This window comes from Haliaeetus leucocephalus, unplaced genomic scaffold (assembly GCF_000737465.1).
Source record: "Haliaeetus leucocephalus isolate CR32 unplaced genomic scaffold, Haliaeetus_leucocephalus-4.0 Scaffold668, whole genome shotgun sequence".
NCBI lineage: Eukaryota > Metazoa > Chordata > Aves > Accipitriformes > Accipitridae > Haliaeetus > Haliaeetus leucocephalus.
Window position 1 is genome coordinate 536841 of NW_010973104.1, and position 26445 is coordinate 563285.

A 26445-nucleotide genomic window follows, 5' to 3' on the forward strand; every position below is an offset into this window, starting at 1 on the left:
ACTTGTCAAGAGTTTGCACAATCTCTGCCTCTCTGCTTACAACCACCAATGTAACTCAACCCCAGTCTCACTATATTCATCGGGCTGTCCTAGCTAAGAGATGAAGGGTCTTCAAACCCGTCATCTACATCAAGCCAGTACAGCCACCTCAAAAATTTAAGCACACACATTTACAACAGTACTCATGTTGTCCAGGTAGTTTGTCAGAATATAAAAACTACCAGCCACACCAAGGAGATAAGCAGTCATGGTGAGAGGCACAAGTACCACATTCCCCAAACAAGCGCAAGATAAATGACAGGATTTCCAGTTTAGTCGCAGGATTTTAGAGGAACAGTAGGGATTCAGGGAAAAGATAAAAATAAAGGAAAGATTACCAGACCCTTCCAGTTTCTTGTCCTAAGCAAGGACACCACTGTGGCATCCCTGCCCCCTCATCACTGACAGGGGAAGAGGTCTGATGCAAGCTATTGTGAGGTGCAGGACGAAGATGGCAGCAGAAGACCAGACCTTCTCCTCCGGCACTGGAAGCATTGCAGAAGACTAAAAGGTTCACCAGACTGCGGGCTAAACAGTGTCTCCAGATCACGTTTTTTGGCAGCAAGTAGCACTAATAGAAGTGGCTCTTGGGCAATGCAAGCAGCCAGTAACATGTGATTTAAGAGAAAAATGGCAAAAAAGCAGAATAAGGAGGATTGTGTGTGATAAGCCTAGTATGCGCTCTCACCCAGCAGCATCTGGAGAGGATTTTCTCCAGCAGGCAGGGAAGAACTCGATTACATCCAGTTAACTGTGCTCTAAACTGATTATGCATGTGCCAGGCTAATGGATTACATTAGCAAGAGGAAAAATAACATCCAATCAATCTCAATTTACTGCAGACCACACCAAGGCCTGAGAGAAGAGAAACCATTCCGTGAACTACCCCCACTCCCACTGCATCTTTTCAGCTATCAAAAGAGACATGGCATTACAACCACTCTGAAGACTGGAAGAATTGCACTGAAGCTTGCTTGATCCATAGACAGGTTTTTCCATGAAGTCTAACACTGATTCCAGCTACGCTGGAGCCAGAGGCTGTGGATCCAGCCATCCGCTGTCCCCTGCTACAGGCTTTATACAGGCATACTAGAAAGCTAATATACGGACCATACAACAGACTTCATTACTCTGAAACGTGTTATTCTCTGTCCAGTGTTTCACTGCCTTCACATCAGAAGGAATGAAGGGCTATAAGAGCTCTGAGAACCGCCCAGGCCTCTTACAAACCTGAAAACTGACAATTCCTCTTCACCTGTCTGAGCAAAGCATTTCAGGAATCTTTATTACAAGCACCTACAGCTGTCCCTGAGTCTGACTTTGGTTGGCTTTTCTTTCTTTCTCCCCCCCCCCCGAGTGAGAGAATTCTAGTGCCCCGATTGCTTCTTTCCCAGTAGAAACCAGTGTACATGAAGGTCTAGATAAAGAATTTTTAAACTTTTGCAATGTGTATTTAAGAAAACAATATTGTGTTAAAATTCATAATAGAGCTTTCACACAACTCTTTTGTACCCCAAATTGAATTCCACAGAGGAGATTCAATTCCTCAGCTGGATTTTTAAAGTCTCACCGAGACTCTCCTGCCCCTAGCATCCAAGCTGATTTTACTCTCTCAGGTCTCCTGGACATCTGAGAGCAGAGACATATGTGTAGATCTGACCATTTTTAGAGTCAGACCCTCCTGTGCTATGCTGAATCCCGGCTGATGGTGGCAACAGCAATCGTCACAGCAGTCCTGGCCTCAGTAGTGAGCTCAGCAGAAACGTACTGCTCCTCTGAGCAGTTCCCCATCAGCTCCAGGCAGGTCCAACAACCATAGCTCAAGGTAAACCTTCTATGATGCTCCTGGTTGTCTCTTTCCTCTCTGAATTTGCTGGAACTGCTCATTCTTAGGGAAAATCCAGGAGTTTTGAAATCTGATGTGTCTGTACCATGACAGGGATGGGCTACTGTACAGTTCAATGTCAAGTTTTAAATTCCCATTACATAAAGAAAAACATTCAAAGAGATAAGAAGCACAAAATACAGTCTATGTGTATATATACTTATATATATAAAAAAATCTAACCACATTTGGGGGAAAGCAGGAAGAAAAGGATAAGGACAGAAAGAATATAAAAAAACCTGAGAGAAATGAGAAGACGAGTGGGATAGCACGTGTGAATGGAAGGTATGTGGCTGCTTAGATTTATGGCAATTCGTACCTGATTGTTCATACTAAAGCCATTATGGGATGATTAGAGAAAAAGGTGAAGCTTTAAGTCCAGCGAAAATCAATAGAAACGTCTGGAGCAATTCTGCTGCACGAGTGAAAGGACTATTTACTGTATCCGGAGCTCCTCTTGGGTTACAGCCCACAGGGTTCAGGCCAGTGAGGGGAGGGGGTTGTGAATGAGAGAAACAAGTCAGGAAAGAGAAGATGGTTATAAAGAAGACACAAAATGGGGGGGGGGGGGGAGTAAAGAAAACCAGACGACAGTCATACACCAAATACTGCCGTGGATGAAAACCTGCAATGCCTCCAAATACAGTCTGTCCATATGCACAGCCAAGTACCTGCACACGTATACAGGCTTCTCGTCCAGCCTTCTCCCTTTTGCAGCCTCAAGCAACACTTAGCTTACAGATCCCAGCATTAACGTACACAGAGCATAAAAGCACAGAGACAGCGGCCCTCTTCCTCCATCCCTCCCCGCTCCATCCACCCAGCCTTCTCAACGCCAGGATGAACACACTTCTCTGACAACAGCAAAAGCCTTCAAGTGCTCATGAAGAATCTTGTATGGGTTAACAAACTGCCTTATGGAAAAGAGCCAACAAAAGCATGGCAAATACCACCTCACACAATGTTTTCAACAGCGACTGTTGAATTTTTGTGCAGGAGTATTATTTGTATGCAGTGCTATAAGAAATACAAGCCCCCATTAAAGCACCTTGACATGAACACTCATTGGCCTAAGGCTTTAACAACCACAGCTGCTACCAGAACGCAGGATGAAGAGCTGTACCATGCAAGTGAGACTGGGTCCCGCTGGAGAGATCTGAGCAGCTCGTCTCCAAAGGATCACAATCCACTGCGGTTCAAAATAGATTCTCCTTTGTTCCAGCACTTGGGCAATGAAGGAAGATGAAGCAAAGCCAACCCTTACCTTATAGAGCTTCAGGCTGGCCTCATGCCTCGAGTTCACTGTGTGAAGACGCAGCTTCTCTAGACTGTTGGTGTAGTAGTCACAAGCATTGCATTTCAGATGTACCGGATTCCCAATGGCCACACACTTCAGCCTCCACTCATTGGCCTTGCCACCCTCCTTGATATGTGCTACCAGCTGGTATTTCTGCACATGCTTGTCCGTCTTACAGTGGAGTTGGAAGTTTGCCTTGAGCTGTGTGTTGTAGCGGCACAACTTGCACTGGTACGAGTCTCCCATCACTGCCTTCCACTCGTCTTCAGGGAGGCTACGCTCCACATTCATGTGGAGGCCCAGCATGTCCAAATTATCTGTAGTGAACTTGTTGCACACAGCACACTGGAAGAGCTTCAGTGATGGGTCATTTGTTTGTGTGAAACTCTCACCCAAGTTCATTAGCTCCTCAGACACCAGCTGTCCACCACCTAACCGCATGTCCAGGGGGATCTCTCCACCCACTGCACGAAGGAAAAAGGGGAGAAAGAGGTCAGAAAAGCTGAATTCTTTACTTGCCAGAAGAGAAGCACAGAGCAGAGCATACACTGCTCTCAGTGCAACTCTTGCACCCACCAAACGCACAGCAAAAAGCCAAGCACAGCTGTCCCTTCACTTATTCCTCTACGCTGCTGGTCAGTACCATACCTGAAGAAAAAAAAGCAATCGCAGCCGGCACGGAAGGCTGGGAAAGGACCACAATAGCCCTTGCCACCCACCTGCTGAAGGAGAAGTATCCAACCCTCTGCCTATGAAAGGTGGCAAGAAAAACCCTACAAAGTTTCAGAGGATGAAGAATTCCTTAGTACTGCACTGAAAGTCTCTGTGGCCATTTCAAGAACAGCGCACCACTTTATCCTGTTTTCTCTTGCCTACCTGGAGAAGCAAGAAGCGTTACCTCATGCAGTACCTGAGCACAGTTCCTACCAAATAAAAAAGGTCAACAGTCACAAGTCCACATGATAGGGGTACTACAGTTAGGTCACCGCACTGCCGTCAGAAGCGGGCAACAGTGCAGAATGTGGCAAGTACAAAAAACAATCCGAAAAGTGCCACTCCTGCACTATTATATCCCATCTCTTGCCCAAGAGTTCAAAATGGCGGACAGTCTCCTAAAAACAGCGTTGACAGACGCTTTGTATGCCCAAGGAAAAGAAAACCACTATTAATAATGAGAGTGCAAGAGCATGTCAAGCAAAGCCAGCAGGATGCTTACTGTCTTTAAGTGTCAGATCTACTCTTCAAACCAAGAGCTGAACTCTATTCACTTACAGTAAATGAATGCAGCAAGCTCTTATTTACATCAGAGCGCTCTGAAGGTATGGACAGAGACACTTTCCTTTTCTAACATTAACTTTTTATGCCAAAGCACAGAGACCAACCACCAGTCTCTTCTTAGGACCTTTGCTCCACCTTGCTCTCCTTTTCCTTTTTTAAGACATTTAGGCTCCTCCTGCAGCTTTTTGGTATTTTACCTTGATCTTACGTCATAGGTCAGCTTAACAATCTTATTAAAGGAACCTTCAGGTCAACAGTTAGTCAATCAAAAAGAGAGATTTTATTTTCGTAACTTTTAGTTTCCTTTGTTTCAACCTGTTTGCTGAGAAGCAGCCAACACTAGGAGGACACTCAAAGTTCAGGCAGAACCGTACTAACCTTTCTGAAAGCATACAACCAACCACAGTTGGTGCAGACCACAGCTTTGGGCAGTGTACATGCTACTATCTTTCCTGCAGAAATGCAATACCACAATGTTTATTACAGTCCTAAGCAGGATGAACTACAGCTTACAAGACAACCTGGATGCTGAGCTTGTTAGAGGAACAGCACCTCATTTTCATCAAACAGATCTTGTGCTCACACAGAGAAGAACAGCTTGGAGAGGGAAAGTCCCATCTACATGCACTGTCAGGAACCTGTCTTTCCATCAGAGCAGTCAACAATCTTTTTTCTTGATCCACTCTATCCCTCCCTGCCATGGCAGAATTATACCCTCCGTACAGTTACTCCTGCATACCTGCTCACTAAATATCAGAAGAGCAGGGAACACACCTCTTGCCTTCTATGGTCCATATCTCCTAATTGTAGTGATTCTTCTAAGCATCCCTTTTAGGATATATCCTGAAATCCTCTCTTTAAATCAGTCTTTCCTGAACACATTGTGCAATAAAAACCCCAAAGTAGACTCTTATGAATTATTAATATTCTACTCAAATTTAGTTTTGGACTGAAGTGTAAAAATGGGAAAAATCTTCTTCATTTCTAGCAAAGTTCATAGTGCGTGTATATGAGCCTAACGAGCTGAGCTCATGTCAAGTGCTTATTGACATGGGAATGGCCTCCCTCCGCAATCCTCAGCTTGAGATTTGCAACCATCAAGTGTACAATTCCCAAATCACACTCCAGGCAAGCTCACATACATTCAAGGCCTCGTCATGCACTTTAGGAAGCTTTACTTAAAATACTCCCAACTTCTCTCCTGCCAACTGCCCTGTGCTTCAGTAAGGAGGGTCTCTGAGCTCCAAAGGGCGCCTTCCAAGAAACCCACTACAGATGACACCCTAACTTCATACTCTACAAGCTATATTACAAATGACTGTCTATTACATCTGCTGGCAACTTGAAGCTATTGAAAATGAACTAAAAAAGACCGTGTCCTTGATCTCCCAAAGATGCAAGCTGGGATACCACAGGGGGGGAAAAAAAAAAAGGGAAGATAATTACTTTAATTTACAGTCACGAGTTCCTCTGTTTTCTTTTTCATTTTTTTAGTATCTTGTGTTGTTGTTTTCTCATATGACTTTCATGTCCTTCTGGACTAATAACAAACTGTACTATGAATAGCTGAAGGAAAGGAGAACATGCATGAGACCAGTGAACCAGTAATGGAGCGCATCAGTAATAACAGCATCGATGGACAGGGTTAGGGAGGGCAGAGCGCAGCACGGAGAAATTAGTTCAGAGGAAAGCACGTAAAGTAGCAGATTCCTTTTTACATACTTTCTCAAGGCACTGTGAAAAATTCTCAGCAGCAGCAAAACAGCATAAAGACAGCAGTAATTTCAGTCGGCATCTGCCACACCTGAAGCACGGGGGGGTCTGTTCTGCACCAGTTCTCATCCTAGAGTGCTGTGAAGTTTAAACACACCAGGAAGCACGTGCACACTGGAAGCGGCTGCTGCTGGCCCTGGGCGACATAAGCAGCACAGGGGAGGAACGTAGCAGGACCTGACCCTCTATCCCCACTCTAAGTCTAATTCTTGGGCTAAATTGTGTGGGAATAGGGTGTGCCCCATACAGCGCCAAGCACAGCGCCAACACAAACACGATGAATGCTCGTTGTCAAGAAATATCCATTTGGTAGTTCATTTTTAAGTGCTTTTCTCATCTGATGAGAGAAATAATCTTCTCTCTCTCTCTAGCCATTTCCCTCCAGTTTAATAATTCTCATCTGGTCAAGCTTTGGATCTTTTATCTCCTGCTGGCATCAGAGGAACGGTTTCAGCTCAGTTTCTTCAGCAAAGGAACACCACCCCTTCCACCGAATTCATCACAACTCTCAAAACTTGCTTACCTTTTCTTCTCAGGGCAACACAGTACATAACAAACCGGCTCAACATCTGCCTCTGAGAGCGCCAGCAGCTGATCAGACCCTCACACAAACTACTCACACCCCTTACCAAACCAAGGAAAAATCATTAGGAAACAGTGTAGTAAGGATGCTTTCCACGACGAGGAGGAACATTTAATACATGTCAGCAGTAATCCATCCATATCTACTATTTATTAGCTCCCTACTAAAACTCTTAGAAAACGCACCAGAAAAGTAACATATTTTCCCAAGATCGGAAAAACTGGCCTGGGGGAATGCAGAAGAGAGGTCTCCACTGTGTAGTCTCCATCCTTGACCACCACGCAAAGGCAACTCGCTGCACTGCGGCCACGCTACTCAGGGGGCCGCAGGGACAGAACAAAGGGACTTGGCACGCAGCGCCCAGTCTGCGCACGAGGGTTTTGCGGTAACGCAAACGCAATCCCTCCCTTATACATGGACACGGTGGAAAACCCTTCAGCCTCACCTAGAGATGGAGCCATCGTTGCCATGGGGTTGGTGGGATCTAGCTGGAATCCACCCATCATGAACTGTGCATCTGAGGAAGTGCTGTCCATCTTCAAGTTGGGAAGGTTCATGTTCTGTGCCAGGTAGTACTGGTAGAGCTCGGCCTCGGCAGGGGACGGCAGGCTGCCGAGGCCCAGGTGCCGGTTGTGTTGGATTTGGGACATATTTTGCTGAAGCAGCATCATATTGTGCATGTGCTTCTCACTGGTCATGTGAATACGAAGGTTTCTAGCTACGTTGGTCTCATAGTCGCACACCTCGCACCGCCACGTAGGTTTGGTTTTTGGTTTGGTGGGGGAGGGGGCCCCACAGGTGCTACCAATGTTGGCTGCCGCGGCCGCCGCGGCTGCCGCGGCCGCTGCCGCGGCCCCAGCGGTGTGGCTGAAGACTTGCTCTCCCCCTCCGTTCTGCAGGTTTTGCATGTTGTTGAGATGCTTGTCGGACTGCATATGAATACTGAGGTTGCCTTTGGTAGTAGTGGAGTAGTTACAGACCTCGCAGCGGAAGGGCTTGTAACCACAGGTGTAGCTCTCACCCCGTGCCAGCCGCGGGTGTGGCTGTCCACTTTTGCAGTAGACGCAGGAGCCCCCCGGCTCGGGATGTTTCTCCTTCATGTGCGCCTCAAGTGTCTGCTGGTACTTGTAGTGCCAATTGCACTTGGGACACTTGAGTGTCTTACATGAGTTGCGAGAATGCATCATAGTCATGTGGCCACCCAGCGACCGCGAGGAGCCCAGGACCGTGTCGCACTTTGGGCACTCCACGCCGCTCCCCGAGGGGCACTCCCCACCCCCAAGTTCACAGAGGGGGCCAGCATGCTGGTGATGGGAGATGTAGCTCCCGTCCTCACCCTCCGCGCTCTCATTTGGTTCTGGTGCTGTGGCATTGTCTTTATTGGCACTTTCATCGATAAAGTCCAGCCTCCTGCTGCCCTCTGCCACACTGGCTCCGCCACCCTCATTGTTAAAGCTTAAGTGATTCCTCCTGTTTGCACCATCAAAGACAAAGGAAGAAGCAGAATTAGAACTAGTAGAAGCTGTGCCCCGCGACAGGGTCTGGAGCACGTTAGGCATTAAGGGAGAGTTAGAAATGCTTTGGTTTGAGAGAGCAAGGTCCTTTTTGCTGCTGCCGCCGCCTGCCACAGCCCCAGCGTCCTCCTGGGGCCGGTCCTCCAGTTCGTCCTCCAACTCGCTCGGAAACAGTCCTTTGCAACCCTCATCGTCCTCGTCTTCTTCCTCTTCCTCCTCCTCCTCTTCCTCCTCCTCCTCCTCCACATCCTCCTCCTCCTCCTCCTCCACCTCTTCGACCGGCTCTGCCTTTTCCGAGAGGCTGTCCTGGTCACCCCCCTCTTGCTTCTCCCCCTCTGCCACCCCAGGGTCCTTCCCCTCTGAGGATTTGGTGGGACTGGAAGCCAGCGGGCCCAGGGGGACTGAGGTAATGGGAGTCTTCAGAGCTGAGCTGGTCAGCCCGCCCAGGTTGAGGAGCGTGCCAGGGGCCAGGACGCCCGCCGGCGGTGGCTCCGCTCCGCCGGCCGCCCCGGCCTGGAGGGCCTGCTCGCCTTCCATGCAAATGCCACTGAATTTACCATAAAAACTGTGTCCAGGGCCTATGAGGTTAGCTGCGGAAACGAGAGGGTGCTGAAAGGTTTTGTTTTTTGGTTCCAGAAAGCTGACAAGGGGTTCCTTGTCTTTGCCTATCCCTTGGATGATAGCGGAGATGTTCTTATTGCTAAGAATTTTCCGCTCCTCCTCACTCAGAGTCATTCGGTGGTCGTGCACCGCGTGGGTCACGAACGAGCGGACATACCCAAAGGAGAGCTTGCACAAGAAACACATCAGGATGGGCTTCCTCTTCCCGTAGAGCACAAAGCCATCGAATTTGGACAGGTCCACATTGTTGGGAACATCTTTGGATACGCAGGAGCTTTTGGCAGAACCGTCGCTGTTCAGGTAATCCTTGTTGCTTTTGTGTCGCACATCGAAGACGCGGAAGCTGTGCAGGACGGGGCTGATGCCCGCCAGGGCTGAGGTATTCGGGAAGGCCTGGTCTGAGCCCTCAAACCACTTCCCGAAGGATGAGGCTATGTGGAAGGTGTTGATGATCTGTGGGTAGACGGGAGCGGCGGCGGAGGGCTCTCCCTGCTTGGGCAGAGAGTTCGGGAGCAGCGAGGAGAGAGCCCCGCTGCCGCTGCCGCCTCCACTCTGCACCAGCTGGCTGAGGCTCTCCACGATGTAGGCCGAGCCGTCCGGCTGGTAGACGATCTCGCCGGCCAGGTTCTCCACGTCGCTCTCCTCCTCCCCGTCCTCGCTGCTCTCGCTCCCGCTCTCCCCCCTCAGCGGCGGGGGCGGGCGGGCGCCGGCACAGCGGTGCTCCATGTAGCTCTGCAGGCCGGCGAAGGAGACGGCGCACTGGCCGCAGCTCACCTCCTTGCCGGCGGGCTCGGCGCCGGGGCCGGCCGCGGCACTGCTCTCGGGGACGCGCTCGGGGAAAGGGACCCTCAGGCTGTCCAGGGGGCCGCGGCTCTCCGCCGCGGGCTGCTCCATGCTGCCGGCCGTGTCGGGGAGGTGGGCGCTGTTGAGATCAGTCCATTGCTGGTGCTGAGGGATGCCGCACCCATTGTCCTTCCCAGGGATGACGGGCGAGTCACAGCCTTCCATGGCAGGGCCGGCACGGAGCGCTCATTGCACCCGGTACGGCTCGGACCTGCGGGTGGGGACAGAAGGAGAAAGGCGGGTGAGTCGGGGAGCAGAGGCAGTTCCCGTGAAGACCCCCCCGCCACCACGAAGGCCACCGACCCCGCTCTTCGGGACCGAACGGGAGGCTGCGAGAGCTGGTGCCCCGAGATGGGCTCCAGGAATAGGCGGGCCGGTCTCGGGTAATGCACCGCTGGAAACGAGCAATGGAAACACAACGGAAGGAGGAACGCAAGAGGCAAATCGAAGGGACCTGGAAGGTGGTGAGAACTTCCCCCACCACCTTTCCCGAAGTGGGGCAGGAAGACCGTAGGACCCGCACTGCCACCCCCAAAACCTTACATCTTCAGAAAAACAAACAAAAAACTGAACGAAAATGTAACAGAAAAGCTTTTGACAGAAACAGAGTTAAGACGCTACAACAAAACAGCGCTCGAGCTTTAAAACTTTGTAAAAATTGTACTCTGCGGCTCCCTCAGCCAGATGCTGTTATTTTGGGGTGATTCCCTCCTGTTAACGGTTCAGGAAGCACAAAACCGGAGCTACCACACGTGCACCTCCATGGTAGACCATGAGACCCAGAGCAACTCACAGAGATTTCAGAGTAACAGCGTTTGGTATGCACAGGAGATTTAATTGCTGTGTTCTGGACAGAGTTTAAACAGGGAGACGTCAGGAGAGAAACCAAACAGGAAATTCCAGATCTGACAAGGGTCCATCCTGGGGATCGGAAAGCGGTCAGCCCACCACGCTCCAGGAAGCTCCCAGAGATCCTGCAGGGCACAGCCTCTGCGCACAGACGGCTTCCTCTCAGCCCCAGAGGCAAATGGCCGATGCTGGTCCTAGAAGAGAAGGAAGGATGCCCTTCCCGCTATTTCTATTCCACCAAATACAACAAGACCAGGAGGACTCCCGCTGACTGCCAGGCAGCCAGCAAGCACGGGCTGCTGAGCATGGCCCACATCCACAGCTCCCTGCCACCTCTACCCCATTTGCTGCATCCTGCCAGTCTCTCGCACTGCAATCCTAACGGAGCCAGTTTGGCAGGACACGCCTTTCTAGAGGTTACAGACCTATGAGATTAGATAGTGCTACTGTTAGGACCTGGAGCATTGTAATGCAGACCACAAAGCAGCAGGAGATTGCCAGTTCAGCGGCAATCTTAACAAGAATCCTGTCTGCAAAGAAGCACTTCTGTAGTCTGCTTCCCATAGAGAGCTCCTATGCAAGCCACATGGGAGGAAACACCAGCAGAAATTAAAGCACTGTTACCTCAACTGTAAAAGTGATTTTTACCTGTGGTCCACAGATTTCCCATCTATAAAAGTGATTTTTACCTGTGGTCCACAGATTTCCTCGGGTATACAGATACAAAGCATCCACAGAAAACAACTGAGGAAAAACTGCGCAAGCACAGGCCAACTTCACCACATTTTTACAATCTGTGAACCAAGAAACAACAAAAGACTCATGCTCCAGATCCGTGGTCATCAATGCCACACGGGAATTTTTCCACAGTATTTTACCTTCTACCAACTGAGCATAAGCACCACTTTGCTTGTCAGACTATGCCAAAACTGAATACATGCTTGGGGAGAGTTTTTACTGATAATTAGTATAAGGGTTAGGGGGGCAGGGCAGGTTTTAATTTAACAATAAGCTGTTACTCTTAAACTGACTCAGTGGGATCTACTCTAAATAACATATTTAAAGTTATACAAATTCTTTTAGTTCTTTCTCTAAACCTCTCTCATTTACTACAGCTTCCTCAAAGTTGCTCTCACCTGAGCATCCTCCAAGCAGTTGCTGCTTCAGCTCATGAGATACTCCAAGCAGTGCACAGTGCTGGAGCTCTGGCTAGACCAGACTATCCGTCAGGACCCCCTCCACCCGTTTGCACGCAGCAGACTGGTGTACGTACCAGCTGACACCTCGGGGGGTTAAGGTCTCTCCCTTCAAAGGCTCCACTCACATTAGCAGCCTGCTGCCACCCTTGGTCTCTTTCAACAGACACTATCAGTGTTTTGGGAACCTACACTGCTATCTAAACATTAAACATTATAATCATAGTTTGAAAGTGTTTCCAGTGCTCTCTAGCTCGATTTGAGCCCATGAAGACCTGGAAAACCCTTGCAAGCTCCTGCAGAGCAGCGTGCCCATACAGACAACAGCCCTTTCCCCCACGCATCCACCTGCCCGACACACGCTGCACGCAACTGTGCCAGTGCACGGGGACTCATCTGGTGCAGACAAGCAACCGGCATTTCAGCAACTGGGGAAAGAGAAGAAAAGTATGAAAAGAACTGAAAATTTGCCAGAGAAGACCTGATCAGTTACAAAGCAGGTGACATGCCACAGCAGCACTGAATGAATTACCTAAATTAGTTCAAGCAAACAAAAATGGAGCAACTTTCAACATTATCTCTTTTTTTCCTGGTTTCATTATCTACCAGTTTATTATCCTTTACTACATGAAGCCATCCATACTTTTTCTGATCTGCCTTCATGTGTTCATATCTTCCCTTTACACTGTTTCCTACATAATTATGTACATGTAATGACAGATGCATGTACGTGCATGTCAGATGCATGTACATTTATACACCTTCACTTTTTCCAAGCCCCTCTTCATCCACAACAATGGAAATTTATAACTTCTGTGATATTATAGATTAACATTAGTAACAGTATGTTAGAACAGATACGATCCCCCTAGGTGAGAAGAAGGTCTCTCTCCCCTATTCTCCAAATATTGCAGTTCCTTTTGGGGGTTACTCCTGCACACTCTTTGGGAATACAATCCCTAAATGCTTTTGCCTAGTAGTTATTTCAGTGCTTCTGGTGCCTTTTTCCCTGCCCTGGCGAGCCTCCCGCTGCAAAGGAAAGAAAAAGCTCTCCTCGCTAGCACCAGAAAGCACTCCAGCAGTTAAAGGGAGCAGGGGGATGTGTCTTCTGTCTGATCTCACCCCTGCATCAGCAGTAAGGCTCCCCTACACCCAAACGCTACTCCTGGGCCGCGGAAAGCAGAAGTGGAACAGGATGAAAGCAAGTCAAATCTTTCACACTGCTGACCACCAGACTGGGATCCTGGGCATGCCCGTATGAAGGTATCTGGGCAGGTTTTTGTCCTATTTTACTTCTGGTGAAGCTTGAGAAAAAGTATTTACAATTACGTGTGAAGGTAGAAAGTAACATTTTTCAAAACAAGTATGGCAAGGATGCCTACGGAAGGACATGGATCCAGAGCGTTCACAAGCAGTATTACCTTACAGCATTTCCAGTCCCCACCTTCCTTGGATTCTGTGCCATACACAGTGGTCTTTGTGGTTGCACTGGGAATAAATAGTGATTTGATCTGCAATAAAAATAACCTGGTGCACTGAGTGGAACAAGAAAGAAGACTACCATAATCCTGTTGCCAAAATGTTCAGTCTTCCTAATCAGTTTTGCTTACCTTAGCTAAAACGACACTTCAACACTGCATTGTAACAGCTCTTACTTGCACCAGCTGTCTCCCACTGAACATTTGTCCCTAGCTGTATGTTTTCTTTAAATTGCTCCCAGATCCTTCTGTGTTAAGGCTGCATATTCAGCTTCCCACAACATGACATACTCTCTCCCTCTCACTGCCACCTTTCAGATTGACAACCGCAATCCAAATTAAACCAAACCAAATTCATATTGGGTGAAAAAAAAAACCCAGTAAAGTAAGAAACTCCATAAGCTTTGTACTTCTCCCAAGAAAAGTTTTGATAATATCTATGCAGACTTCAAAATGCGATGTGGAACAACAGCACCCCAGAAATGCTTTTAAACAAAAAGCATTCACCTTGCCAGCACAGCTACCCAGGAAACATGCCTAGATGAGATACAACATGAACCTGAGCATCTCCATTATCAAGAACTCTTGATTGGCAGGAAGATGCCTGACTGACAGTTGGGCCAAAAGGGTTAGCAGGGCGGATGGGGCGGGAGGGTTAACAGCCTGATTGTAAAATCAATGTAATAAATGCTTGGTAAGTTACAGGAACATGCGGGAAGAGGAGGCCGCGATTGATAAAGGACTGCGGCTTTGATGCTGCACTGGGGACTTGTTTATTGACAAGAAAGCCAATCTTCTCCCAGCCAGGCCAGGCCAGGCAAACCTGCAAACGCTTACCAATTAATTGGTGGGCTTTTCTGCCTTGCATTGCTTTAACATCTCTCCCCCCACTCACTCCAAGTTAACCAGCTCAGGAGGTGCTACTCTGAAGGAATCTTCTCTCCTCTCCCTTTCCTCGACACGGAGGAGCCCTTCCAGGGCAGGCGGAGAAACCCACGGCTGAAACATGGCCAGCCAGGGCCCCTGGACACCGGCCGAGCTCCTACGCAAAACCCAAGGTTTTCTTGCCCATTCCGTTCATCACCAGAGCTATTCCTGAAGAACGATGCTGAGGGAGGAAGAGGCACAGAAATATTTGTTTCTATTCGCACAGGAACTGCAGATATCATCCCTTGAAACTGAAAAGAGCAATTTCCTTTTTAAAGCAAACCAGACTCTAAGCAGGAGTACCATGCAGTTACTAGTCCACTATTATGGGCCCTGTATCTTCCTCCATCCCAGACCACCCCTAAGCAACCTGCATGGGACAAGGAGAGCTTGCGAGGACAGACCCAACTGCTGTGCGCTCCACACCTCCCGTCCTCTCCCTGCCCCCCGCCCTCTCTGCTCTGTTTATCAGCCAGTCAATAAGAAAAGGTAGTTCTTACTTAAGGAGGCAGAAGTCAACTCGTCAGGTCGATCAGCACTCTGTCTGTAAACATGGTTTCCCGTAAAATCAATGAACTCCAGTTACAGAGAGAACAGCCTGAGCGCCGGAGACTCCCCGCGCTCCCACCGCCCCAGCGGCAGGGGAGGGCTCTCCCCATCCCCTCTCCAGCCTCGGGTCCCACCACTGCTCCACACCGCTCACGGCGACCCCCGAGGCTCCTGCTGCTCCCACCGTGCCTCCGGCATGCAGCCCACCCAAGCCCCCCGTACTTCCCCGCAGCATCGCTGCATCTTGCAGCCCCTCCAAGCGGATTTGGGGCCCGGCTGGAGGAGCGCGGACGCCGCGGGGCAGGGAGCACTCCATCGGGGCAGGAGCGGCAGCCACGGCGGTCCAGAGCCGAGCTCCATCTGGATGACGGCACAGTGCAAACGAAAGCACCGTGCTGCGTGCCCCACGCTTTCACTGAGCTCCTGCTAACCATGGCTGGTGGTTTGCAGCCACGCTCTGTCCAGAACACAAGTGAAGTCAATTCCCACGTCTCCCCCCATCACCTCCTTACGGCCCCCGGCCCCATCCTCACAGGGACAGACGTGCCACCTTACAGCAACGCTTCCACCGCCAAGGAGTGGCTGATGCCAAAGCGACACCCTTCACCCCCCTGGCAAGCTGGGGGCTCCTCGGGCAGCCCCCGGCCCGCGACACCAGGCTGCTTCCCCCCCCCCCCGGGATGCGCGGCAGCGGCGCGGGCGGCGGGGACAGGAGCGGGAGGGAGGAGGGGGTTCCTGCTGTTGCCCAGGCTTCCCGAGAATTAAATATGAACAGCCGTGCTGTGTAATTTTAAATTGTTAATTAGCACAGGGTTAATTAGGCGGCCCTTTCACAAGAGGCTGTTTGGCAGTAAACCAAGACTGGAAGCAATGAGGAAGGAGGAAAACAAAAGGAGAAAGAGACAGTGAGAAACTGTTCCCTCAGCTAATGACCCACATGGCACCATGAAAAAAAAGGGTGCTGAGGACAGGGAAAAGATACAAGCAGATGCATTACATCCACGGCCATTACCCTGGAAGATACCCAGCGAGGCACCCCTCCCCTCCCTATTCCCACAGCCCCACGGTGGAGAGAAGTGCTCAACCCTGTAATGAGCAGGGTCTGCTCCTTCGGAGCATCCTGGCAAGCAGCAGAGGCTCCGACTCCAGCCAGCGCTTAAGCGTTTTGCCATGGCTCCACAAAAGAGGCGGCTCACGCAAACACTCACAGTCAGCAACTGAACTAGAGTGGTTCCTGTTGGAGAAAACTGCACAACGGCCTCTAAACTTTGTAAATACACACCTACCTGTTGTGCCAACAGACACTCTATAAATCAATACTGTAAATACAGGCTGAGAGACTACCCTAGATTAGCTCCAGCACAGGCGCTGGTGATTCAGAGGGGAAGCGGAGAGGGGCAGAGGCAAGAGGACAAAGGCAGCATAAGGACTAAAGGCGGGCTTAGGCACTCTGTGCACACCCCTCCTTACACGCTCAGCTTGGCCTTTTACAACGTCCTCGGAAGGACACAACCTGGCGAGTGCTAATGTTCAGGTCACCAAGAAACTCCTGTCTCAGGAACGGCACTCGATGACACTTGTTCTGGTCTAAAAACTAGGGACGGACGTACCAAAGGCGACTGAGCAGCCAAGTGAACTTCATGATCCCTAAGACCAGGTATGTTCAAAGCTCCCGAGAGTGGGAAGTCCAGGAGGGGGGAAGCAAGGCAATTACCACGTCCGTCCGAAGCGGTGACACAATGAACCCAAAGCATCAAAGCTTTCTGTGTCGCTCTCCCGCACCTGGCGTGCTACAAAGCACTCTTGTAACACTTAGGAAATTGCATATGGAAAGGCATGATAAAAATCATTACCTAGGACTGAAAATTCAAAAATTAAGGAAGAATGGAATGTATGTTGCCAAAGCAACTTTAATTTTGCTCCTTTATGCATATGCATTATGATACTGCCTTTAATTACATGACCACACGCTGCCTCACTTAGTAAGGAGGATGGCCATATAAGAGGGTAAAATAAGGTTGCATGAGCATGTGACTTTATGAGATTTATACAGCGGCTGCTATCACACAAATGTGTGGAAAGTCACTTCCTAGAATAGAAAGATCTTTTTAAATTTCCTAAGCAACAAGGGCTGGATATTCAAGCTTGATAGCAATACAGAGATAGTTTCAATTCCCAGCTTCATAAAATGCTTTTATCTTCTAACTTAAACGGAAGAGAGAGATTCCAGCTCTCTCCCATTCATTAAGGTGCCAAAAAGCAGTAAGAATACCTACCAGCCTAAGGGAAGTGTTGAGGTATTCTGCAACAGGACTTGAAATAGTAGGATAAAATAATACTTATGAGCCAAAAGCTAAGCATAATAGTGAATGCAGATGCATGGCTTGAAGAATGGTTTCTAGCTGGGGGTTTCCATCAACAATTTACAATGTCAGTGCCTTGGGATTCCTCTTATGCAATTCCTAACACACCCCCCTCCCCCTGAAAATAGTGATACTTATTTGCCAAGTTCAACATCCTAAAGAAGAAATTATAAACTAATTTTCCTCTTTCATATAGCAAGTCACATCTTGCACCTTTCCAAGCAAGACCAAGTTGTGTTTTGGCACACACCTGATCACAGTGGAGTTGCCTCATCAACAAAGGTGGTTTGCTGAGTATTCGTAACAAGATATCAGTCTTGCCAAATCCTGAACAAATCCTACATCTAGACTCCTTCCTCTTCTGCGGTTAGGCTTTACCAACCAAAAGCCTAAGCTCAGTTTTGACTTCTCCTAGAGTTTCTCTGCAGACACTGCTCAGTGCCAGACTGTTGTTTCCAGCTGGACACACAGCCACGTCCAACGCCATTGCACCAGGAGTGGAATTAGCAAGCCAGACCTGCCTGCTAGTGGAAGAAGGATCCAACCAACACCGACCCATGGGTTCCAACACCTGTTGACAAGAGTCCCGGGGCTGTAAGTCCTCGCGAACTGGTTTGCTATCCTGGCAAAGCCAAGAATTTATAGAATCATAGAATCATTTAGGTTGGAAAAGACCCGCACGAACACCGAGTCCAACTGTTAACCTAACACTGCCAAGTCCACCACTAAACCGTGTCCCTAAGCACCATGTCTTTTAAATACCTCCAGGGATGGTGACTCAACCACTTCCCTGCGCAGCCTGTTCCAATGCTTGACAACTCTTTTGGTGAATTCACATGCCTCTGTAGAAACCCTTGTGAACACCGCATGTTTTCCCTTCTGAGGGATTCTAGCCAATGGGTCTTGAAGGGCATGAGGTCCCAGAATAGGACGAGGTAGCACACAGTGGTCTACAGAAGGGAAAGATCCATCAGGCACCTCAAAAGGACAGGACGGTCTTCTCCCAGCAGGAAGACAACCACATGGAGGGCTTGCCTTTGGCAGCCGACAGCGCTCCAGAACTGGCATGCTGACAACACAAACAAGCGCTGCACTGCGCACGCTCATTAACAGGACAGAAAATGCAAGCACTCTCTTACACACAGGCTCACATGCATAGGCACAGCCAGTTCCTCAGATCTTCATAGGATCATTAGCATAAACAGCTTTTCAAGCAGCAGGAAGCAAAGGAAACGCTGAACAAAACAGGACTGAAAGCTGTAGGGCTCAAGCACTTGGCATGAAACTAAGAGAAAGGGTCTCCTTGAAAAGGTGAACCTTCTACATTATCCACATTTTTTCCTCTGTCCTTCACACCAGCTAAAATTGAGCCAATGAGAGTAATACAAGATTCAGGCAGCTTTTCAGAAAACATTTTGTTATGAACTATTATTCCAAGTTTGCTGATCCCTTTGAGCCAGCTACTGTACTACACATGAAAATATTTATATAATCATCAACCCACTGCCATTGAGAGCAGAGTAATCCAGAGGAGTGCCAGAGGGTTTTAAGTGAGCAGCTGGGGAAAAGAACGTTTATTCCTCCAGAGAGACTCTGCACTGAAAGTATTTTGTAGCAGAGGTAAACTAGCTTAAGTTGCATTTCTCTCAACAAAACAAAGTAAAGCACTTGCGTAGTTCAGAACTGACATGGCATTTACACGCTCCCAGGACACGGAGCTTGTTTTCAGGTCCCGCACGAACCTCTCCTCTTGTGTAGGACACCACCGAAGTTTCAGATTTTGTTTCCACATTGGTTTGTTTCAAAACATCACACATTCCATGATTCTGCAGTTGCGCAATTCCCCGCTTTGCTCTAAAAACGCAACGGTTCTTGTCAAATGCTGTTTCCAGCCTACATTGCTGCATAAATAAGTATATTTGCATCTGGTTCACATTTTCAGTGCACTGTTGTTGACCTAACTCCAAAACTAACCAAAGAGCTGTTGAGGACACAGACTCTGCGGTCCCCCAAGTTCCCCACACCTTAATACCTGGGGAAGAGGGCCTAACTGTTCCCCTCTTTTGCCACAGTCTGAAGCTTGCCCTTTTCCCCCTCCTTCATTTTTACCCTAGCAGCCTGTCCAGTAGCTTGTACTGGTAAGAGCTGCCACAGCTCCATTTGGGCTACCCGGTCCCTACTACAAAGGGCAGTTACATCCATAAGACCTTGCACTACGCAACACCTACACCCATCTAACCCACAGAGATGCTTATCAAGAGAGAAGCCCTGAATTGTTGCAAGTTTCAAACACCAGACAGACACATACAAACAAATCCAAGATGGTATTTACATCGCCAGAGTGCTGTTCCTGAATCCAAGAAGAAAGTGCAGCATTTACAGCAAGACTACAGGATGCAAATCACAGCATCGGCTCCTGAAAGTGAGGGATTCCTGCTGGCTTTTGCAGCTCTCCTGACGGTCCATCCACCTCCCATCTTCAGTTACTCCACATGCTGGGCAGCCCCCACCCAGTCAGGAACACTTGAGGCATTTGCACCGCTACACCAAGAGCCAACTCTTACACACCACCACGGCTGAGCTTCAACCAGCCCTGCAACACAACTTCAGGAGCAGACACAGCCAACCTTAGATGGCCCAGCCTGAAAAGCTAATGCTCTGCTGCTAGACTGTGCTCTCCGAGCAACGCTCTCCACATGCAGACTCACATGCCTAGGGAAGAAGTCCTGCCAATGCTCTTTCCTTCTACTGATTTACCCAAACAACATGTGCGTTCCAGACTAGTGTCAAGGGCCAAGCAGAGGGTAAGAGTTAGATTCATAAGTCATGCAGATCTCCTCTGCCAGGGCTCAGATCCAGTCCTTGTTAGGAAACAGACACACTGCCTGGTCCTGGGCTCAGTTGCTCTCTCCTACCCTTCGGGAAAGCCAACACCCTGGACAAGGAGAGCAGGCTCAGCGGCATTAGGTCATTCAGTAACCATTCTGCTTGCTACTTAGACAAACACCGTGGCTGCCCGATATGTTAGTTCTGAATTACACACTGGTGTTGCAAAGCCCCATTGCAAAGGTCACCAGATGTGTGCTCAGATCAGCTATTAATGTTTTGGTATGGAGTAAATTTTACCAGTCACAGTTGTATCACTGGAAGATACCCTAAAAAACCCAGAACCCTAGAAGAGGTAAAGAAACCTGCCAGTATGGTTGGGAAACCTTCCCATTTGGAGTGCCTTTTTAGGCAAACTTTCAGCAGATCCAAGCGGTCCCAATGCTCCTGTGAACAGAGCATCTGCACGCTCATCTGCTACCAAAACAGTGCCCTGCTCTGGATTTCAGATACAGTCTAAGCGTTTTCTTTATCTGGCCAAAATAAAGCCTCCTGATTGCAGCAACCAACAGGAGTCAACAACTACATGCCGCTTGACAGCTCAAAGTCTCAAGTTCATGCTCTCCTAGTCCACAGTATGCAGCCACTCTGTCAGCTGCTACATCCCCGATACACTTCAGAACAAACACATCCCTTGTGAAAGTTTAACCATCTCACAAGGGAGAGCTGACACAGATTCAGAGAAATATGGGTGTCAAATCATGCGTCCGGTGGATCTGTACAGAGCAAGGACTACGCTGTGGCACACCTGTGAGGGATGCAGGCTCCTTCGGAGATGGGGAAGAAGTTGCACACTTCTCCAGACCTCCAGGACTGAAAGTGTTACTCTGCTGCTTGGCCTCTTGCTAATTGTGGGTTTTATTTTTATTTCCTATTACCCTCTTGCACGCCTGATGAGATTATCTTACCGGAACTGACACAGCTGGAGGCTGTAGCCATACATGGAGCCTCTCAGGAGGCAATGCAATTTTATTTTCATTGATCAGAAATCAGCAGGGCAGTAAATGATGGGAAATTCCATTAGGAGAAATACTGGGCCATGAGACCCAACTATCTAGGTACACCCAAATCCCAGAAAGTCCCGTCTGTCCATCTGGATGCTGACAGAGAGTCATCTTTCTTCCTCCCAAAATGGAGTAAGCTACTAACCTGATATTCTTAATCGCTGGCTGCTCTGCCGGAAGCAGAGACAATGCTGTCAAAACACTCCCAAGGGTTCACTTAGCTGAGACAAAGTCTTTGGTCCAGGCAGCAGTGTTCAGCTCCCCCAGCTCAGCCCGGCAGGCTGCAGCGGGGTCAGCGGAGTTCCGCAGCACACGCCTGATTCCACAGCGCAGCCTTTGCTCGCACAGGCCAGGCACGCGTGAGAGGTGCCGGCACGCCAGTGCGTCAGCAAGTTCTCGGGTAGTCCTAGCAGAGCCAGAAGCAGCCGAGGGATGTCCAGTGCTCCCATTCCAGTCCCATTCGGAGCCCAGGTCCCCGGTAAAGCATTACAACTTCGCTGCAGAGGGAGCAGCCTTCCTTCTTCAAGGGCAGGGGTCTTGGGGCGTGCACTGCTTGGGGGAAACCCCTTCTGACAAAGCACTGCACAATACTGTTACAAGCCCAAACTCATTTGAGCCTAAACTGAGAATCACATTTCAATCTTATGTTAAAATACCAAGTACACAGAATATGCACTGAATTCCACGTTCCTGGATCAAAATCCTACCATCAAGCCTCTCTGATTAAAAGCTGCGTTTGACCTGTCCTGCCGTTAATTTCTGCACATGCCCATGTTGAAAGCCAAGTCCTTTGCCTCCTGCAGCAGGACAGACAAGCCCGATCAGTAGAGCATGGGTTAACAGAAGCTGACCGCAGCACAGTTGTTAAGGTAATCAATACCAGTGAGATACTAAAGCAGCATAAGCCACATTATTGATTGCCAAGCAGATGATAAAACTGTTTATTATGATAATTGCAGGGTGCCTGCAAGATGCTCCTAGTGCTGTCTTGAGCTTTTTACAAAAATAAGAATTGCCAGAGCATAATCTGTCTGAAGCCCTTCTGAACCTTGGTGAGAGTCCTCCACCCTCTGCTGTACCACAGCAGTAACCCTGAGCCACGTTCACCTCCAAGCTACTGCTTGGATGGAGAAGGTCACATTACTAGACACAGTCCCTGACCTATTCATCACACATACACCCCATATCGTGGTCACACTCTTACACACCTTTCGTTGGAGCACCCCCTTACAGGGAAGCAAGAGCTCAAATACCAAAACTTGTAACTGCAGTTCTGGATCCTCCTTCTGATCAGCTGAAAATCAAAACTCAACTTCCCACTCCAAAACACTTCCTTCAGTATTTCAATTCCTTTTTTCTCTCCTTCAGACTTTCTACGGTTTTCCACATCCTTTTAAGAAGGTTTAACAGAATTTTTTCCTTTAGGGCCTAAATTATTGTGCAATGCATCAAGAATTCTTTTTTAAAAGATTGAACTCCAGATATACTTTGTTTGGGAGATCCACCTCCGCATACCACTGGGTATATGTGCATGCAGGCCATACCTCAAAACAGGTGACACAGCGGCTTCTCAGCCTGCCACTGGGTGCCTGCAAGATGAGCAACTATCTACCAGCATAAAGCAAGACAACATTTGGTTCTGAAGTCACTTCAAATACCAAAAAGTTTCTCTTGAATTAAACACAATAATAGGCACCAACTGGCCTTCAGAAGATAAGCCAAACACAAACTGCCAGATTGTACCTACTCTGGCAAAAGCATCTATTACTCCTCCATCAGCAGGAATGGATACTATACTATAACATAACTGGGCTCCACGTTGCCACCACTGCCAAATGACAGCTGAAAATGAGTTTAACAAGGGCTGAAGCTCCAGGGTTCTGTCAGCAGCTCTACAGGCACTAATTATGGAGTATGGGTCCCATTATCTCCCAGGATGGACAAGGCTCTGACAGCTTCATCTCAGTATTAACCTGAAGGACCATATGCTATGGACTGCAGGCAGTGCTCGGTGCAAACTTCACCATTTTGGCTGGCTGCTTTCATGTAATCTGGGTCACTTTTTCTAAGTAATCACAGTTGACATTTGCAAAATAAACTTTATGCCAGTCAAAGCAATTTTACTATGGGCTGGCCTCAACCTGGATTAGACCATAGATGGTGCTTCTGGCTAATGCTCTAGACCTTTCTTCCTCTTCCTTCTCCTCTTCGTGCCTTCTCTCATCAGCATCAGAATGACCTCCCTACTCCCTGGTGCCTTCCCCTGACCCAGTCCTGCCATTCCCTGGTGCCTCCCCCCCCTTTAAAAGGCTGCCACTTTCTCCACAAGCATAGTCAGCAAAGGATTCTCAAGCCAAATTCTTCTTCAGGGTGGAAGACAAAACCTTACACATCCTCACAACCCCCTCATCCTTCCATTGCTGAAACAACCTCTTTCTTCTAGGCTGGTCTTTCCTGTGCACATCTGTATCGCAGGCGACTGGTGAGGATGGCATTTTACTTCTCCAGCTCGCTTGCAGAGCAGTTAAAAGGTTAATGATGGAATTGACAGTGTGATCGAAATGGCACTCTGATGAGCAAACACGTCATACCACGCAGCCACTGCCTTAGAGGCTGGAGATTTGGACATGAGCTTTGAAAACTTGTTCCTTCTCACCCCAAACACTGGTGATGGGCTGCAGAGCTTCACAAAACTCATCACAGAGGTCTCAGAGGGCTGGGGCTGCTCTTTCAGACTCTCATCAGTAATTCTGAATATAAGCAAGATGAAAACAATCCTTTCTTATAAAAAATCTAGAAAAGGGAGATGACCTCCCTCCCTATCACCCCTAGAAAGGGCCAGCCTCCACCTTTCCCTTCCCCCCAAGGCCAGAAGAAGAATCAACTGGCAGCCAGCATCAAGTACCAGTGTGTCAGGTTCTCCAAGACAAGGGACCCTTGGTTGTTCCTAGGAAATCCTCTATCATTTACAGCCAACCTCAGCCGCACATCTGCTCACAGCTGTAAGCCTTCTGAAAGCTGACTTCTCCATCTGAAGCACTAACACATGCCCCTCGACTCTATATGTAAGGCTTCTTGTTTTATGCACACTTCTCAGCCACGCAGCGAGCAAAGCGCCAGCGTTACAGGACAGCCAGCTCATTGCAGGGCACTGTTCCTGGAGCAGAGCCCTGCAGGGTCCTCCCCGGGAGACGAACTGAGCACCCCTGACCATACTCACTAGGATGCAGGGTGGAGGAGGTTCTCCAAAGGCTTACTGGGATTTATTTTCTATCCCTCCTCTTCTAGGACAGTATTCCAGAAAACAATTCAGAGTCTTAAACTACTGCTCCATACAATCGGAGAAATGGGACATTTCAGAGCACCTGAACAGCTTAAGAAGTCAAAGAGGGACAAGTAACAAACAGGAGGCAGTAAATCCTCCAGTCACCTATGGAAAGCTCCACAGAATATATCAACTTTCTAGCAGTGAGAAAGCCTGTTTCTACAGCACAAGAGGACAAGTCAAATAATGGTCCTGAATATGACTACTAAACAGCCAGCCCATCCTTCAGGCACCCACACTTTCCCACCAAGGCCTGGAAAGGTCACCACTTACAGGCAGCAAGACCAGGCAATGGGAGAGACAGATCAATCTTTTAAACACAAAACAAAAAAAACCCCTAACACAGCAGCCAAAAAGGGTCGATGAAATTTCAAGTGGTCTTCTCTGTCTTCTGTGTTGTTAATACCTCTGTGCTCAGAAAGCTACTGCAGAAAGCCTCTTAAGCCAGAGACTAACCTTAGCTGAGTAACTCCAAGCTCCCCATGTAAACTGCTTTAGTACTAGGCATAGTAATTAGTGCCGTAACAGTAACAGCAGTTGCTAACCACGGTGGACCCTAGATAACAAAGATTCCCCAGAAAAGATTGCAGGGGATTGTAACCTACATGCATAAAGCTCTGCTCATACAAAAAAAAAAAAAAAGAGAGAGGAAAAAAAAAGAGACTCAAAAGAATTTCAGTTAAATAACTGCACCTTCCCAGTTCCTAATAAACTACAGCTGAGAAAAAGAATAAAACAGCTCCAAGAGATGGGATTTCCACCCCCCCCCAAACCCATCGGCCCCAGGATGACTGCAGAAGCCACTGGGACATACAGGACTGTGAAGCACTTAACTGACTCTGCTGTGGATCAAGCGCTGCTTGCACCTCAGCGCTTTCAGCATTGTTTATTGCTCATCCTATAACAGCATCTGAAGGCTCCAGCGATGCTGGACTACCCAGTGGTCAGCAGCAGCCTGCCTGCTACTCCATGTCCCAGGTTATGGTGGTCCCAGCCTCAAAGCACCAACTCAGCTCCACCTTCATGCATCCACCCCTCCACATGTGGCACTGAAAGGCAGCACGCGTTCAGAGGCAGCAGCTCTGTCCAAGCGATGCAGGCTTTGGACTGTGCCCCCGCACTTTATCCAGAACCATCCCTTCCTATTAAAGCGGAATGAGCCGCCCAGGATCCAGCCCCCTTCCCCAGCCCTCCTGGAAATGCAGCTCTGAGACACTAGCTTGCACTTCTCCTGCAGAGAAGCCAGGGACAGCAGATTGGTGCCCCAACACCACTTTACTTTTCTTGAAAACATCTGTTTTCATTATCACTATTACTTTTAATTAGCACTTTACAGCAGCCTTAAGCCCTCCCAGCTGGAGGAAAGTTCTGCTCCTAAATGAACAATTAGAAGGTGCACTAAGGGAACTTTTTTCTCATCTTCAGAAATGTGTTTCTCAGCAGAGCTAAAAGGTAAGCCACCTGGTTAAATGAAACTCCCTTGAAGGGGTATCTTCAGGCACTGCTCAAAGCCCGCAGGTCACCCTGGGATTCCTGCTGCATGAGTGGGCTACTGAAGTCAGGAACTTGAAATACTGAACTTCAGCATTACTAATGAAGGGGTCTTAATGCTTCTGCCCTGCATCACTTGCTGAATCATCTCCTCTTCCTCACCTGTTCACAATAATTGCCCTGAGAAAAATCAAAAGATTTTAATGCCCATCTCACTTGTGGAAGGCCCCTCACATAATTTAATTTGCTCAAGAGTTCAGGCCAAGTACAAGCTGAAAAGACAGACCCCTATTAAATGCATAAGAAAATAGGTCCGTATGAAGCATAATTACTAGAAACATGGTCTCCTGATCAAGTACTTCTCTGAAAAAACAGCAATGAGAAACACCCACAAAAAAGCCCCAAGAGGCAGCCTCGGCCATTTTCAAGAAAGCAAAAAGACAGAGAGGTGAACTGTCAGAAGGACGCCGCAGGAAAGGGCTGTCCCATGGGCCACCACCACCTCCCCAGCACCCGTGCGCAGCACAGCATCAACAGATTCAAG

At 48.6% G+C, this 26445-nt stretch overlaps 1 protein-coding gene across 1 annotated transcript in view; it reads right to left on the reverse strand.

Moving 5' to 3' along the window:
* ZFHX3 (zinc finger homeobox 3) overlaps positions 1 to 9998 on the reverse strand; it is a 279307-nt gene extending 269309 nt beyond the window's left edge. Inside the window, exons 1-2 of the mRNA XM_010579685.1 lie at positions 7301 to 9998; positions 3189 to 3685 (exon numbers count right to left, since the gene is read on the reverse strand). Of these exons, the coding sequence (XP_010577987.1) occupies positions 3189 to 3685; positions 7301 to 9998 (3195 nt within the window). The remainder of the gene's footprint in view (positions 1 to 3188; positions 3686 to 7300) is intronic.
* Positions 9999 to 26445: the final 16447 nt, after the last annotated feature.